The 13,653-nt window shown below is 46.8% G+C and overlaps 1 protein-coding gene across 10 annotated transcripts in view; it reads right to left on the bottom strand.

The window, feature by feature from the left end:
• Positions 1-2,576: 2,576 nt before the first annotated feature.
• Positions 2,577-13,653, bottom strand: part of AADACL3 (arylacetamide deacetylase like 3) — a 166,428-nt gene continuing 155,351 nt past the window's right edge. For 8 of the 10 annotated variants that reach the window (XM_025285633.3, XM_025285632.3, XM_044942824.2 and 5 more), the window contains 4 exons: positions 12,023-12,156; positions 9,117-9,333; positions 7,040-7,103; positions 2,577-5,867 (listed from right to left, as the gene is read on the bottom strand). In XM_025285633.3, coding sequence (XP_025141418.1) covers positions 5,093-5,867; positions 7,040-7,103; positions 9,117-9,333; positions 12,023-12,156 — 1,190 coding nt within the window. In that variant the 3' untranslated portion in view covers positions 2,577-5,092. Of the gene's footprint in view, positions 5,868-7,039; positions 7,104-9,116; positions 9,334-12,022; positions 12,603-13,653 lie in introns of those variants that run through there. The other 2 variants (XM_025285637.3, XM_006063641.4) reach the window with 2 other exon arrangements.

Here is a 13,653-nt window from a genome sequence, read left to right as displayed (position 1 = left end):
TTCTGCAGTGCATGAGGTCACAAAGACTCAAACACAACTGAGCAACTGAACAAGAATGGAAATGAAAATATGATTGAGAATGTGGTTAGCTGTAATACTGACCACAAGTATCTGTCACTCTTCTTATTCTCCTCTGTCCTGTCAACATCAAGCTTAGTTGACAGAACATAGGTTTTGTTTGCTCTGACCAGTAGAAGGTGAGCAGAAACAGTGAGCATCACTTCTAAGCAGAAGCTTGGGGAGCCAATGTGAATCAACATGCTCTTTTTCCCTCTGCCATGAGACTGGAGATATCTCAAATAGAGGCTGCTCCATCAGCCTGGATCTGGGGGTAGATGAATGTGGAGCCATGCTGCCACTGACCTTTGCTAAGGTGCTTCAGTTGTGTCCAACTCTTTGCAACCCTACGGGCTGTAGCCAACCAGGCTCCTCTGTCCATGGGATTCTCTAGGCAAGAATACTGGAGTGGGTTGCCTTCCTCCAGGGGATCTTCTCCACCCAGGGATCGAACCCATATCTCTTACATCTCCTGCACTGGCAGGCGGGTTCTTTACCACAGAGCCACCTGGGAAGTCGCTGACATTTGAGGGTTGTAATATGTAATTCAGCAAGAAATAGACCTTTGCTTCATAAGATACTGAGACTGCGGTGCCATTTGTCACTTCAGTGGAGCCTGACCTGTACTAGCCTGTATATCACTAGCGAGCACAGAGTTAGGAGGAGAGAGCAGGCAGGTACTCCAGTGCAGAGGGTACAGGGTAGAGGGAGACAGGGTTTAGAGCCAGACAGGCAGGGAGGTCCTGGGTGGAGGTGAGAAGTACCCTGAGAAAGACACCTTTTTTTTTTTTACTTTGCCCTAAGATCTTGTCCTCAATTGCCTTCTGACAAAAGAAAACAATTTTGGTTACAATGCGTTATCTTTTATCTGATGGCACTTGCCATGGGCAAACTGGCAGATCTTTGCAGGGAAATACTGGGAACTTACTGAGAAAACACTCCCGGAGTGTCTGGGCTTAAAGGTGGCTCCATCTTCCCTGAGCCGAGTTAGCAGGGCATGCCAGCTGTCCATTCCCAAATGGGGCTGTGGTTACCTATTCCAAAGCCATTGTGACTTAGAGAAAGCTAAAGTAAAGCTGGAATCAAGATTGCCAGGAGAAATATCAATAACCTCAGACATGCAGATGACACCACCCTTATGGCAGAAAGTGAAGAGGAACTAAAAAGCCTCTTGATGAAGGTGATAAGTGGAGAGTGAAAAAGTTGGCTTAAAGCTCAACATTCAGAAAACTAAGATCATGGCATCTGGTCCCATCACTTCATGGGAAATAGATGGGGAAACAGTGGAAACAGTGTCAGACTTTATTTTTCTGGGCTCCAAAATCACTGCGGATGGTGACTACAGCCATGAAATTAAAAGATTCTTACTCTTTGGAAGGAAAGTTATGACCAACCTAGATGGCATATTGAAAAGCAGAGACATTACTTTGCCAACAAAGGTCCGTCTAGTCAAGGCTATGGTTTTTCCAGTGGTCATGTATGGATGTGAGAGTTGGACTGTGAAGAAAGCTGAGCGCCGAAGAATTGATGCTTTTGAACTGTGGTGTTGGAGAAGACTCTTGAGAGTCCCTTGGACTGCAAGGAGATCCAACCAGTCCATGCTGAAGGAGATCAGCCCTGGGATTTCTTTGGAAGGAATGATGCTAAAGCTGAAACTCCAGTACTTTGGCCACCTCATGCGAAGAGTTGACTCATTGGAAAAGACTCTGATGCTGGGAGGGATTGGGGGCAGGAGGAGAAGGGGACGACAGAGGATGAGATAGATGGCTGGATGGCATCACTGACTCGATGGACGTGAGTCTGAGTGAACTCCAGGAGTTGGTGATGGACAGGGAGGCCTGGCGTGCTGTGATTCATGAGGTCGCAAAGAGTTGGACATGACTGAGCAACTGAACTGAACTGAACTGAAAAGAAAAGTCAAGAAAGCAAAAAAAAAAAAAAAAAAAAAGCTTCTGGCAAAAAGACTTGACACTATCAATCTGCCTCAGATCAGAGGGTAGCTAATACCTCGCTGGATGGGAAATGACTCACATAAGGTCATGTAACTCAGTCATGTCTCTCATTTTAATTCTGAATGATAGGAAAGAAATGAGCTAATGGGCTACAGGGCTTGGCAGAAAGGGTTTGCTGTCTGACCAGAGCTGCTATGCTCAGTGTCCCACCAACTACAAAGCCTTGGGTAAACTACTGAATCAGCTCACCTTGAGCCTTACTAGAAAGTGTCAGGAAATGAGTGTTGTTAACATCTCTGGGCTCAGTTTCCTTATGTGTAAAATGGGCTTAAGAGTACACACTTTGTAGAATTCACGTGTACACATAGTGAAGGGTGGGGTGGGGCAGGACAGCATAGCTGGTGTATTAAGACTGAAGATGATGGCTTGCTGAATGAGGGGGCACCAGCCCCTCACACAGGGTCAACAGGGAGCTCCCCCCACATCCAAACTCTCTCTTTCAGGAAGTGAACACGTAGGGGTCATTTCAACTGAAAGTACAACTTCAATACACTCACACGAAGGACGTAAAGTCACAGTATTTATTATTTACAGATCCCAGAAATGGGGGTGGAGTGGGGGTGTGCAATGAGCAGGGGCAGGGAGCGCAGTCCTCTGTTCCAGGTCATGAGTGAGCAGGAGATGAAGAACAGGACAGCAAGCAAGCACCTATTCCTTCTAAGGTGTTGGGGTGGAGGTCACTGACTTTTCACAGGATCAACTCTAAAATGGTTATTCTAGAAGACGACCGGGGAAAAGCAGGAACTTGTGCTGGGAATCCTGAGCACGGGTCTTTATCATAATGTCCAGACTCTGGGTGTGAGCAGAGCTGTCACGCCACGAAACGCCTAGGCAGCAACCCAGCAGAGCTGTTTTTCATCACAGTGAGGTGGCAGATTTAAACAGCCCTGTATGGAGCCTAGCATGCAGCGGACTCTCAGTGAACATTCATTCCTACCCCTTTTCCACTCCCTGAGCCTCTTCAGGAAGGACAGCCATGAAGCATAAAGGAGAAGAGAGGAGTATCATGTCCCCAGATCAAACCAACCATTGTGAGTGAAAGGGCTTCATCTCCCCCACTGCCTGCAGAAGGAAGCAGCCTCAGAAATAAGCCCACCCAGCATTCTTCCATACCTAGTGGAAGTGGGTGAAAGGGTAACCCACTATCTCCACTGGGCACCATCTTCCTGTGGCTCAGCCACTCCTCACCATCCCACCATTGAAGAGCTGACCACCCAAATTTCCAGGTCAGCTCACTTCCCTCCACCTATCTCCAGAGCTGGGGGTGAACCAAGGCCACAGTACAGGCCCAAGGCCACCAATCAGCTCAGAGACCTGTCTCAGAGGGGACAATTCAGTAAAAGCTATGTGCTTTCAGTGAGTGATTCCTAATTCTCTAACAAAGCTGGTCTTCCTGCTGTGAATGGACCAAGAAGCCATCCAGTGGGATTCCTCTCTGCCCCACATGTCAGCCTGAACATTCACCTGAATGCAACTTAAGGGCAAACATGGGGCCCTTTGTGCAGTAGACTTTGTGCAGGTCCTTTGGTTCTTGGCCTATAAAAGCCACTGGCCAGTCAGGAGCAGAGCCTCCTGAGGACCAGGTGGGGCCAGCCTGAGAGCCTGGGCTATCCCTTTCAAAGGAATTTTTATTCCTAAGTGGCAAGTGGTCAAGTTGCCCAGTGGTCCTTGACATCTCTTGCCACTTCCAAGGACCTTGTCTCAGGCTTCAGTTGGGCTTCTACAGTAGAGTAAGTGTTGATGTGAGGGAGAACTCATGCATCCCCCATGCCCATCCAAGCACCAGATGGAGTTGACCCCACCCTCCACTCCAGGGAGGGCACAGGACTTGGGGCTGGTCAGTCATAACCTTCCATGTTCTTGGTTTTAGCAACTGGATACACCACTCAGAAAACCAACAGAGCCATCAAATTGCAGTGTGATTTTTGCTGGGACTGCTGAGAATTCAGTAAATTCATTATAATGAACTTGACTATGGGAAAAGACAAGCCAAATCTAGAAAGGGGAAGGTGAAGTTCATAAGCATAGACTATAGTAAAGAGAACGTAGCTGGTGATACTGTTTGAGTTCCTGGATCAAACCATGACTGATTTATCCTTGCAGTTTGTAGTTACATTAGCCAATATATTCTCTTTGATTTAGGCCAGTTTGAGCTGGTTCTGTTTTCTTAAAGTAGTGATAGTTTGCACTAACATATCTTCAGTTCTTTGGGCCCTCCTTTGATTTCCACTGTGGACATGGTTGAGTTTGATCAGATTTCATCGTCATAGGTCTCCAGCTTGGGACTTAGCTTCCCTCTGGACTCTGCTGCTTGAGCACATATAATATTGCTTACGAGCCTTTGGCTGAAAGCCTGACTTTGACTCCAAGAGCTCCAGTCTGTCTTTATCCACCACTAAGTGTCAACCACTATGGAAAACCTACTCAATCCATCTTCACTCTTCCAGTCCAGGCAGTTGAGACTCTGAGCTCAGAGAAAGGGCAGGAAAAATGTTACCATGTACCCAGGGGAGGAAGATGAAACCAGTTTCTGCACCACCACCCAGCACTAGGACATCAGGACCCCTGCCCTCTGAGCCAGATTGGAAGAGGCCCACAAGACTGCACATGATGCTCCCAGCTTATTCCAAGGTCCAGACAAGTAGACACTCCTGTTGCCCACAGCCTGGATCAGCCTGGGCAGCCTGAACTCTCCCTCAAGGAGGCCATGAATGGTCTTTACTTGCTCATTCTCTCTTGCAAATGGTCACTTAAGAATGTCAGCTGAATTTTTCCCTGACAGTGATCATGGATCATGGGCAGAGAACCCACCTTTTCCCTAAACCTGTCTTTCTGCTGTTCTCCTTTTAGACATCAGAGACATGCATTCTAGGATTCCAGAACCTGAAGTAAGATGACATGGTAACCTCCACACTCTCCCCAGCCCTACCCAGCATCACCTACATGAACAACAGGGACCCTCGATGAGAACTAGATGATGGCAGCATCCACACTTTTGCAACTGCAGCAGGAAGGAAAGATGGTCACAGCCCCTTTATGAAATGAGCCACAGCATCCAGAATCCTCGAGGAGCAGGGGAAGTAAAAGAAGCTCATGTCATTGGTGGCCAACACTCCATGAAAACCATCCTCCATGTGGTGCCAAGTTACTCTAACCCCTAGGTCCTCCAACCTCTTCTTGTACAACAGCGAATCATCCCGAAGTATATCGTACTCACAGCTCACGATGCAAGCTTCAGGGAGCCGAGACACTACTTCATCGTCTGCAATCAAGGGTGAGTTTATCACATCTAGAGTGATTTTTGTCTCCAGATAGGCAGCCTCATTCAGGGGCTCACGGGACACAGGCAGGTAACCTCTCTTCTTAAACTTGTCTGGGATGTTTTCTGCACCCAACCACTTCCTGTACTTTTCCCAGACTTCCGCAGGCAAGTGGGCGCCTTTCAATACAGTGCTTATCCAGGAGGGGCTGATGTCCAGGTAACCACACCAACAATAGAAGACCAAATTGTGGCTGAGCAGTGGTATGTTTTTGTTCTGCTGATGGGAAGGGGACTGGAAATCCAGGCCCTGGAGAGCGGAATAGATGAGGATCTGAGCACGAATCTTGGGGAGATCAGAACGGTCCACAAACTTTTGACAAAGAATCGTTGCCACGCTCCCGCCCACACTGTCACCACAGACTATGACCCGGGCTGGATCCACCCCATACGTATCCAAGGACTTCAAGAAGTGGATTGTACCCACCATGCAGTCTGTTACTATCACTGGAAACCTATGCTTAGGCATCATGCGGTATCTGAAAAGGAATCAAGGAATATGGTTTACACTTACCACTCCTACAGGGCCCAAAACACCTGTGTCTAACATCCTTCTACCCATATTTCTTCTATAAAGTTCTTTTTCTGAGGCTTGAGAACATGAAGTCAAAGTAGAAGGCTTAAATGAGATGATAGACAAAGCCTTCAATGCCCAGGCACATAGGCTCAGAAATGCCTGAGGACTGACTTCTGTCAATTTTACTTACTTCACTGGTTATATCCCCACCAAAATGTTGGCAGTGGATATCTCTTCCTGGCATGTGCATTTAAATGAAACTGCAGGAACAGCTTCACATCAGAAGGAACCACCCAGGCCCTGGGTGATGATGTGTCAGGCAGCAGGCAGGACACCCAGGGAAGGTATCTGTGCCCTGTTGAGGTTCCAGGTCGTGTGGTGACTCGCCCAGATCAGTTAGGAGAGACAGTGGCGTTTTCATTTTTCCTGCTTCCTTCAGTGGGTCTCACCAGGGTGGACCTCCCTCTCTGGAGCATGGAAATGATGTGGCAGTGTTTGAGGCTGTCCTGGTTACAGTGCAGGGCATTGTGTGCATTTGGTGGAGGGAGGTACTCAGTGTGTAGAAGGTGCAGGGCTGTTCTGCTTCACGTACAGTATTCCACCCAGACATGCACTGGTAGTGAAGCTCTGCCCCGGATGTACTTTGCAAAGACCACCCAGATGTACTTTGCAAATACCACCCCCTATCCAGTTTCCAGATGATGCAATGCTCTAAAGGCATCCTCCCTTGTGGCTCAGCTGGTAAAGAATCTGCCTGCAATGCAGGAGACCTGGGTTTGATCCCTGGGTTGGGAAGATCCCCTGGAGAAGGGAAAGGCTACCTACTCCAGTATTCTGGCCTGGAGAATTCCATGGACTATATAGTCCATGGAGTCGCACAGAGTTGGACACGACTGAGCAACTTTCACTTTCACTCTCAAGGGCCACCCGCAGGAGGAATGCCCCATCTCTGCCTCTCCCTGCTTCTCCCTTCCTCTCTCTCTTCCCTAGGCTCCTGCTCACCATCATCTCACAGCCCATCCTGTGCTCCTAGCGTCCCTCAACACCTGCCTGCCACAGACTCCTGGCTCCCTCCCCTTTATTGCCCCTGGGGCTCCTGGAATCCCAGCATCTCTCCACCCTTGCCTTACTCACCCAACTGCTAGAACCACTGCATCACTCTTCTTGCACAAGCTACAGCATATGCCATGGTATGTTTCTAAAAAATAAAAGGTTTGAAACGTTCAAGCAAGGGAGGTTAAGTGGGCTCCTTTTGCCAGCCATCCTCACCTGCTCCTTCTTAAGGATAACCTCAGAGGTCAAAGGGCTGGGTTGATTCTAACAAGGGTTTGCAGATTCTCCTCCAGCTGTAGTCAGCCTTCCTCTCTACTTTCTCACTCTCGTCTGTCGAGCTGTCTCAGCAGCTTTCTCTACGATTCACCCCCACCCCACACTTGCAACCCTATTGATTCTACACTGCATTCACAGCATCTGAGAAGATGTCTGACCATGGAGTACAGTAGTTCAGTGGGTGAGCTATGGATTCAGACCTGAGTCCAGATCCCAAGTTTTCCTCCTTTTAGCTTGACCTAAAGTTGTACCGGGTGGGTCCCTTCACCTCCCTGAGGCTTCATTTCCTCTTCTGTAAAATGGATATAATGACAGTGATAGGGTTGCTGGGGACTTAGATGAGATGCTTTCCAATATATATTCGGTGCAGACAAATACTGTTTGATTCCACTTACACGAGGTATGTAGAATATAGAATAGTCAAATTCATAGTCAGAGAGTACACTGGTAGATGCCAGGGTCCAGTGGCGTGTTGGGAAAAGAAATGAGGACTAAGTGTTTAATGGGGACAGAGACTCAGTTTAGGAAGGTAAAAAATTCAGGAAATAGATGATGGTGAGAGTTGTACAACAATGTGGATGTATTTAGTGCCACTGAACTGTACCAATAAATATGTTTTACATTATGTGGCTTTTACTACAATTAAAAAAAATTTACAAAAAAGATTATGCATCTACACAGATTCCATAGTATCTGCCATGTAAATATTAATAATGTCAACAAATAAATATTGGCTCACTATCATTGATTATGCAAACCATAACAAAACCATGGTTGTATTAAATCCCTTATTCTCAAAGTCTACAGCAAAGAGACCCTGGCATTCCACAGATCAAGAAGTACTATGTAATGGTGTTTCTTCTCCCTAATTTTTCCACAATAGAAAAAATTAAGATATATAACACTGACCCAATTTTGCGCTCATTTCCCCCCCTCACTAATTTTCCTCTACTCTTTGGTTCTCCTGTCTGTCTGTACCAGAAATTTGTCTCAAGCAATACCTATTGTGAAACACGCTTGTGTTTTCATTGTTTTTAATCCTTATTTACAACTAAATAGAGGTGGTGGTCACATATTTGAATGTACTAAATATCACCGAATTGTACACTTTAAAATGGTGAATTTTATGTTGTGTGAATTGTTTGTGTGTGTGTGTATATATATAGAGAGAGAGAGAGACAGAGAAAGTGAAGTCACTCAGTCATGTCTGACTTTTTGTGATTCCATGGACTGTAGCCTACCAGGCTCCTCTGTCCACGGACTTTTCCAGGCAAGAGTACTGGAGTGCATTGCCATTTCCTTCTCCAGGGGATGTTCCCAACCCAGGGATCAAACCCGGGTTTCCCACATTGCAGGCAGACGCTTTACCATCTGAGCCACCAGAGAAATCCTTAATATATATGTATGGTATATATCGGAGAAGGCACTGGCACCCCACTCCAGTACTTTTGCCTAGAAAATCCCATGGACGGAGGAGCCTGCTAGGCTGCAGTCCATGGGGTCGCTAAAGTAGGACACGACTGAGCGATTTCACTTTCACTTTTCACTTTCATGCATTGGAGAAGGAAACGGCAACCCACTCCAGTGTTCTTGCCTGGAGAATCCCAGGGACGGGGGAGCCTGGTGGGCTGCCGTCTATGGGGTCGCACAGAAGCGGACACGACTGAAGCGACTTAGCAGCAGCATGGTATATATACATATACCATGATCTGGGCCCCGGTATATGATCTGGGCCCCGGTAACTGTCCTGGTGTCCCCTGGCCATAATAGCAGCTTTGAGACCCCAGGAAGATGATAGGAGTGCCACCTCCTACTGAAAGGTGTGTCCACCTGGCTGTGCTCTGGGACATCTGTGCAAGGGATCTAAGGAAAGGACTCTTACTCAAGCTCCCTACGATGCCCCCACCGCCATGGTAGAACACAATGCCAGGCCTGAGACCGCTCGCGGGTGCCTTGGGCTGATACAGCTTCACCGGGATCGTCCCAAACCGGAGGTCCTTGACCACCACATCCGGATGCTTCTTTAGTGGCGGCAGATCGTGAACGAAACGGATAAACTGGGGCATAGAGCAGATTCTCAGTTTCTCCAAAATCAGCCCCTGTTGGTGAGAGAAAAGGAAATGGGATGAGAAGGGTTTCAGAGTGTGCTGTGCCAGGGCTCTACCACCACAGTACCCTCTGCAGAGTGGCTGCAGACTGGACCACAAGCCTGCAAGTCCCCCACTGTGCCTCCATCACTTGCAGAAAATCCATCCTCACTGAGACCCTCCTGGCTCCAGTACCAGCACCTCTCAATCCTCTCTCTTCAGACACCCAGCCCCACAAACCAGGCTCTGGTCACCCCTCAAGGGACCCTGGAAAGGCTCCCACCTCAGCCTGCATGTGTGGTCTTTTCCCAGGGAGGCCTTTCTGGACCATTCTAGTCATCATGGCCATCCTAAGCATCTGCTGCTAAAAATAATATGATATCTGGGATCTACTTATAAGGAAATGGGAATGAGGGAAAACGTAGGGGCACAGATGAAGTAAGATTGGTTGGGAATCAATAATCATGAATAATATGAGTTGAATGTCTGAGGCTTCTTTATACTATTCTGTCTCCCTGGGTTATGTCTGTAAGTTTGCATGATAAAAAATATAAACAAGTAATGTGGGATCTCCCCCAGGCACTCTCTTTCTAGTGGTTCCTCATCCTTTCTGTACCAAGGGCATTTGGGCTTTTAGCAAATTTTGTGGCCTTTTCGCAGAATACATTTGAATATATAAAATAAAATACATAGGATTATTACATTTTACTGAAATATAGTTATCAAAATACTAGAGTAAATGTATGCTGTAATAATACACCTTCAGTACTTCCTTATTAGCATACTAAATAGAAGATCTAGTGGCTGGTCTAATACTATCATAATTTCAAAAGAACAAGGTACACATGCGATTGTTTGCAATCTGCTATGCCTGTAATAGGCTCTGAGAATATCCGTGATTCCTCTTGCTGACAAAGTTGAGGGTTCTGCTGTCCCAATGGTGATTTGTTCCCTTCATGCATGATGGAAGGAAATACCACATATGCATTAGCGGTTAAGTGAAAATGGGGCAATTTTCACCCCATCCAAACTCATGGACTCTTTGCATTCTGTTACCCTTGGCGGTTCTAGGAACTCCAGGTTAAGAAACCCTACTATACTCTACTGTAGCCCTACTGTTTTACTCTCCTCACAGCACCTCCCACTTTGTCATTTGGTTTATTTGTAGCAAGTTTGCTTATTTATTGCTGACTCCCCACCTGGCACTGCCATGAGCGTTCAGACTGCCTGCAAGTCACCTCTGTCTGGGGCTTTATTTCTCTGACTCATCACTAATCCTCAGAGCTGGAAAGGGAGAATGACACATAGCAGTTACACAACTTTGTAGGAAAAAAAATCAAAACATAGCAATAAGGCTAATATTTATGGACGGTTTACTCTGTGCTGGGTACATAAAGTCCACTCTGAGTAGATTAACTCATTACGTACCCACCAAGTGCTATGAAACTGGGTCTATTACTTTCCCTGATCCTGCAGATGAGGAAACTGAGTCACTGTATTTGGAAACCCAAAGTGTAGACTATGAGAATCAAGGCCAGGAAAACCACAGGACTGAACCATCCCATCTCATACAAGCTGACCCTATAGGTAAGAAAATTGGCCCCTGAGTTCTCCTGCATCAAGGTTACATTGAGAACAAGTGCTTGCCATCACTTTTCATGAAGTAAGAGACTAAAATGTATCTTCTGTATTCAATCTCCATCAGCCCTCTGGAAAATCACAGCAAATACTAATTGGCAATATTTACACAATCCTTGCCATGATATACTTACAAGTATTTGATTAAATTATACAAACCAGCAACAATGAGCAGAATCTGACTATATTATAGAAAGAGTTTTCCATCTCTCAAAAGCAATAAAATATTTTTCTAAGAAGTCACATTCTGGAGTTGCACTCATCTCTACTCATTTACTCATCTGCTGCATCTCTTTATTTTGTGGTTGGCGGGTTCTAGGTAGCAGGTAGCCAAGACAGGCCCCAAATTCAGAACAATTATCCCTGTCTTCACCACTCTACAGAATGGTGGATGCCATGGAGAAAATAAGACAGGAGGTGGGGTGGAATTTCTCGGTTATCTGAGGAAGTGAATCATTTTTGGAATGTTGTGGCTCTTAGCCCAGGCCAGCTTGAAAAACATCAGGAAGAGGTTAAGAACCATGTTAGCCAATAGAAAATCTTCAAGTTTGGTAATACACCATCAGCCTCCATAGCCATGATGTGACTGTTAATTTAACTGAAAGCTACTGGTATGTCCTTTTTCTAGTTTGTGTTGGTTGCTCAGTCATGTCTGACTCTTTGTGACCCTGTGAACTGTAGCCCGCCAGGCTCTTCTGTCCATGGGATTCTTCAGGCAAGAATATTGGAATGGGTAGCCATTCCCTTCTCCAGGGGAGCTTCCCAACCCAAGGATTAAACTCGGGTCTCCTGCCCTTGCAGGCGGATTCTTTACTGTCTAAATCACCAGGGCAGCCCTTTGTTTTCCTAATCTGCTCTTAATTCTCTGGAAAGAAAGTGAAGTTGCTCAGTCATGCCCGACTCTTTGCAACCCCGTGGACTGCAGAGGCCTGCCAGGCTCCTCCTTCCATGGGATTTTCCAGGCAAGAGCACTGAAGTAGGTTGCCATTTCCTTCTCCAGGGGATCTTCCTGACCCAGGATATTATTCTCTGGAGGAGGGGACAAACAAAACACAAAACTCACCCATGTTATCAAAAGCTGGAGGATGCAGTTGAGGACCCTCAGTCTCATTGGATGGCTGATGGCAGCAGGGATATCTGTGGTGAGGAAGTGGTTGCCGAAGACCCATAGTCCAACACCCATGGAGGCCACACAAGCTATAGCAAGGAGCAGGAGGAAGAATGAGATCAACATCCTGCTGTTTTTACCATGGGAGAGGCCAAGAGGAGACTGTGCTCAGGACAGGACCATTTGACACAGCTGGGAGACGGTAGATGTGCTCCACTTATACACCACCACCTGCACTGTCCACCTTCCCATATCTTGCAAGCATTGGTCCAGCCAGGTGAGTCACAAACTCAGGTGAGGGCCTGGTTTTAGGACAGGGCCCATACAGAGGACAAAGTGGCTTGTGCAACCTGACCCAGCTGGAAAGGAGAACTCCAAAGTCCAAGCTTGCATCTAGCACTGCTATTAGAAATGGCCTTAGCTAAATGACTGCAAGGAGATCAAACCAGTCAGTTCTAAAGGAAATCAGCTCCGAAGATTCATTGGAAGAACTGATGCTGAAGCTGAAGATCCAATACTTTGGCCACCTGATATGAAGAGCCAACTCATTGGAAAAGACCCTGATGCTTGGAAAGACTGAAGGCAAAAAGAGGAGAGGGCAGCAGAGGAGGAGACAGTTGGATGGCATCACTGACTCAATGGACATGAGTTCGAGCAAACTCTAAGAGATAGTGAAGAACAGTGGAGCCTAACATGCTGCAGCCCATGAGGCTGCAAAGAGTCGGACGCAACTTAGAGGCTGAACAATAACAAAGTGACTGTGGATATCATACACACTGTTCCTTCCACCAACACTCTGACCTCATCACCACCTCCTAATTCCACTCTGGTTGCGCTTACTAATCCTCAACCTCCCAGAGGACCCAGGGCCTTGGAACTTACTATTCGTGTGCAACATTCTTCCCTGAGACTTCAGCTGGCCTCAATGGCTCCCCTACTGTGAGTCTCTGCTCAAATGTCACTTTCTGAGTGAGGCCAAACCTGGCCACCTTATTTAACATTGTAAGTCCCCACCAGTATTCCTATACCCACCCTGGCCCACCTGCATACTCTATTGCTATGGCCTTTATCATTGTCTGGGATACCACATGCTTCACTTGTTCACGTATTACCTTGAATGTAACCTCTGTGAGGACAGGAATTTTTGTTTTGTTCCTTGCTTTCTCCTCAAAAGCTAGATCAGGGTTTGGTACTTAGTGGATGCTCAGCAATGTCTACTGAATGAAAGAATGAATGAACAGGCTTTGTTCTTTTCATCATAAAGCAGAGAAGAAAAAACTGAACTCACCTCTTTCCAGATTGGGTCAGAGATTGATATTAGCATTCAGAATCTTCCCTAACAACACAGTCCCTCATCCTCTGTAATAATGATGATGTCTGCCATTTCTCCTACCTCCCCCACCCTCATGTCAGGGCAGTGGTTTTTAAACAAGGGGATTTTACCCTGCCCCCCTGGGCATATCTGGTCATGTCTAGAGGCATTTTTGGTTTTCGCCACTCCGTGGGGTGGGGACTGGCACTGGCATCTTGCAGGTGGACCCCAGAGATGTTGGGAAGCATTGTACAGTGCACAGAATGGTCCCCAG

Source organism: Bubalus bubalis, chromosome 5 (genome assembly GCF_019923935.1).
Source record: "Bubalus bubalis isolate 160015118507 breed Murrah chromosome 5, NDDB_SH_1, whole genome shotgun sequence".
In the NCBI taxonomy this organism is placed as follows: Eukaryota; Metazoa; Chordata; class Mammalia; order Artiodactyla; family Bovidae; genus Bubalus; species Bubalus bubalis.
Note: the sequence above shows the minus strand (reverse complement) of the source record. Positions and strands in the feature narration are given on the sequence as shown.